Below are 1,217 nucleotides of genomic sequence, written 5' to 3' on the forward strand. Positions count from 1 at the left end.
GGGCTCCAGGCCCCCGCCGCCGCCGCCGCTCTGCAGCGCTGCCAGGCCAGGGCTTTGTTGTCCGCCATGTTGTTGGTGGAAGACGGCGGCCGCCGCGGCGGCGACGGCAGACGGGCTCCGGCCGTAGGGCTGCCCGAAGCCGTAGGCTGGGGGCGGCAAGGCGGCCGCGGCCGAGTGAGGAGGCGCCCCCACTCCGTCGCTGCTGCCGCCGCCGCCGCCGCCGGGCGGCTCCGGGAGGTTATTGTTCAGGGCGGGCCTAGGGCCCGCGTTCCCGTTCGAGTTCTTCAGGTCCGGCTCCGCGCCGGGCCCGCTGCCGCCGCTGGCTCCGCCGCCGCCGCCACCCCCATTGCTCTCGGCCCCGTCCTGCAGCTCCTTTCCCAGCGGCTGCGGCGGCCCCACGGCGGGGCCCTCGCTCTCCGGGCCGGCGGCTGCCTTCATTTCCCCGCGCTCGGCCGCTGCCGCCGCCTCGCCCCCCGCCTCCTCCCGCTGCTGCTGTTCGGCTTTCTTCAGCTCCGAGGGCGGCGGCGGCGGGTTGCCCAGGCTGCTGGCGGCGGCGGGGGCGACCTGCGCGGCCATGATCCCCGCTGTCTCGTCCGCGGAGAGACCCGGCCCTGTCTTCGTCTTCTCCCCCCTCCCACCCCACCCCGGGGCCGAGTCCCCCCGGGCTGCCCTCCCCACCCGCCCGGGCGGGCCTCGCGGGGCTCCGCTGCTGCGCTGCGCTCGCTCGCTCGCTCCTCTCCCCCCCGCCCCGCCGGCTCAGGCTCCGGGCTGGCGGCGGCGGAGGAGGAGGAGGCGGCGGCGGCGGCGGCCGAGGCGCCGGCGGCTCAGCTGCTCCCGGCTCTGTAGGCTCGGGACCCGGCTCTCCCGGCTCATTCCCCCCAAGCCCTTGCCTGGGAATGAGGGGGGCGGTGGAGGCTCCGCTCCCCAGGGCCTGGCCCCGCTGTGACTCTCCGCTTTCTGCTGCCGGAGAAAGGAGGAGGGAGGGAGGGAGGCGAGGGGGAGGGGGCGGAGGGAGGGAGCGGGGGGAGGGGGGCCCGGGACGGGCGGGCTGGAGGGCGCGCGGCGGCAGCCGGGGCGCCGGGCGGCAGCGTCGGAGCGCGCGGGCCGGGCCGGCGCCCTGCCTCCCCTCCCCGGCCGCAGCGCGGGCCGAGGCTGCTGCGCGGCAGCGGGCGGGCGGGCGGGCGGGCGGGCGAGCGGGCGGTCGGACTGAGCGGCTA

At 79.5% G+C, this 1,217-nt stretch overlaps 1 protein-coding gene across 2 annotated transcripts in view; it reads right to left on the reverse strand.

Moving 5' to 3' along the window:
* The window catches only part of Arid1a (AT-rich interaction domain 1A), a 108,399-nt gene extending 107,780 nt beyond the window's left edge, over window positions 1-619 (reverse strand). For both annotated transcript variants that reach the window (XM_070037552.1, XM_070037551.1), the window contains exon 1: window positions 1-619. This exon is cut by the window's left edge and continues 558 nt beyond it. In XM_070037552.1, coding sequence (XP_069893653.1) covers window positions 1-576 — 576 coding nt within the window. In that variant the 5' untranslated portion in view covers window positions 577-619.
* Between the last annotated feature and the right edge of the window lie 598 nt (window positions 620-1,217).

Source organism: Dipodomys merriami, unplaced genomic scaffold, assembly GCF_024711535.1.
Source record: "Dipodomys merriami isolate MVZ:Mamm:240054 unplaced genomic scaffold, mDipMer1.0.p SCAF_28, whole genome shotgun sequence".
Taxonomy (NCBI): Eukaryota; Metazoa; Chordata; class Mammalia; order Rodentia; family Heteromyidae; genus Dipodomys; species Dipodomys merriami.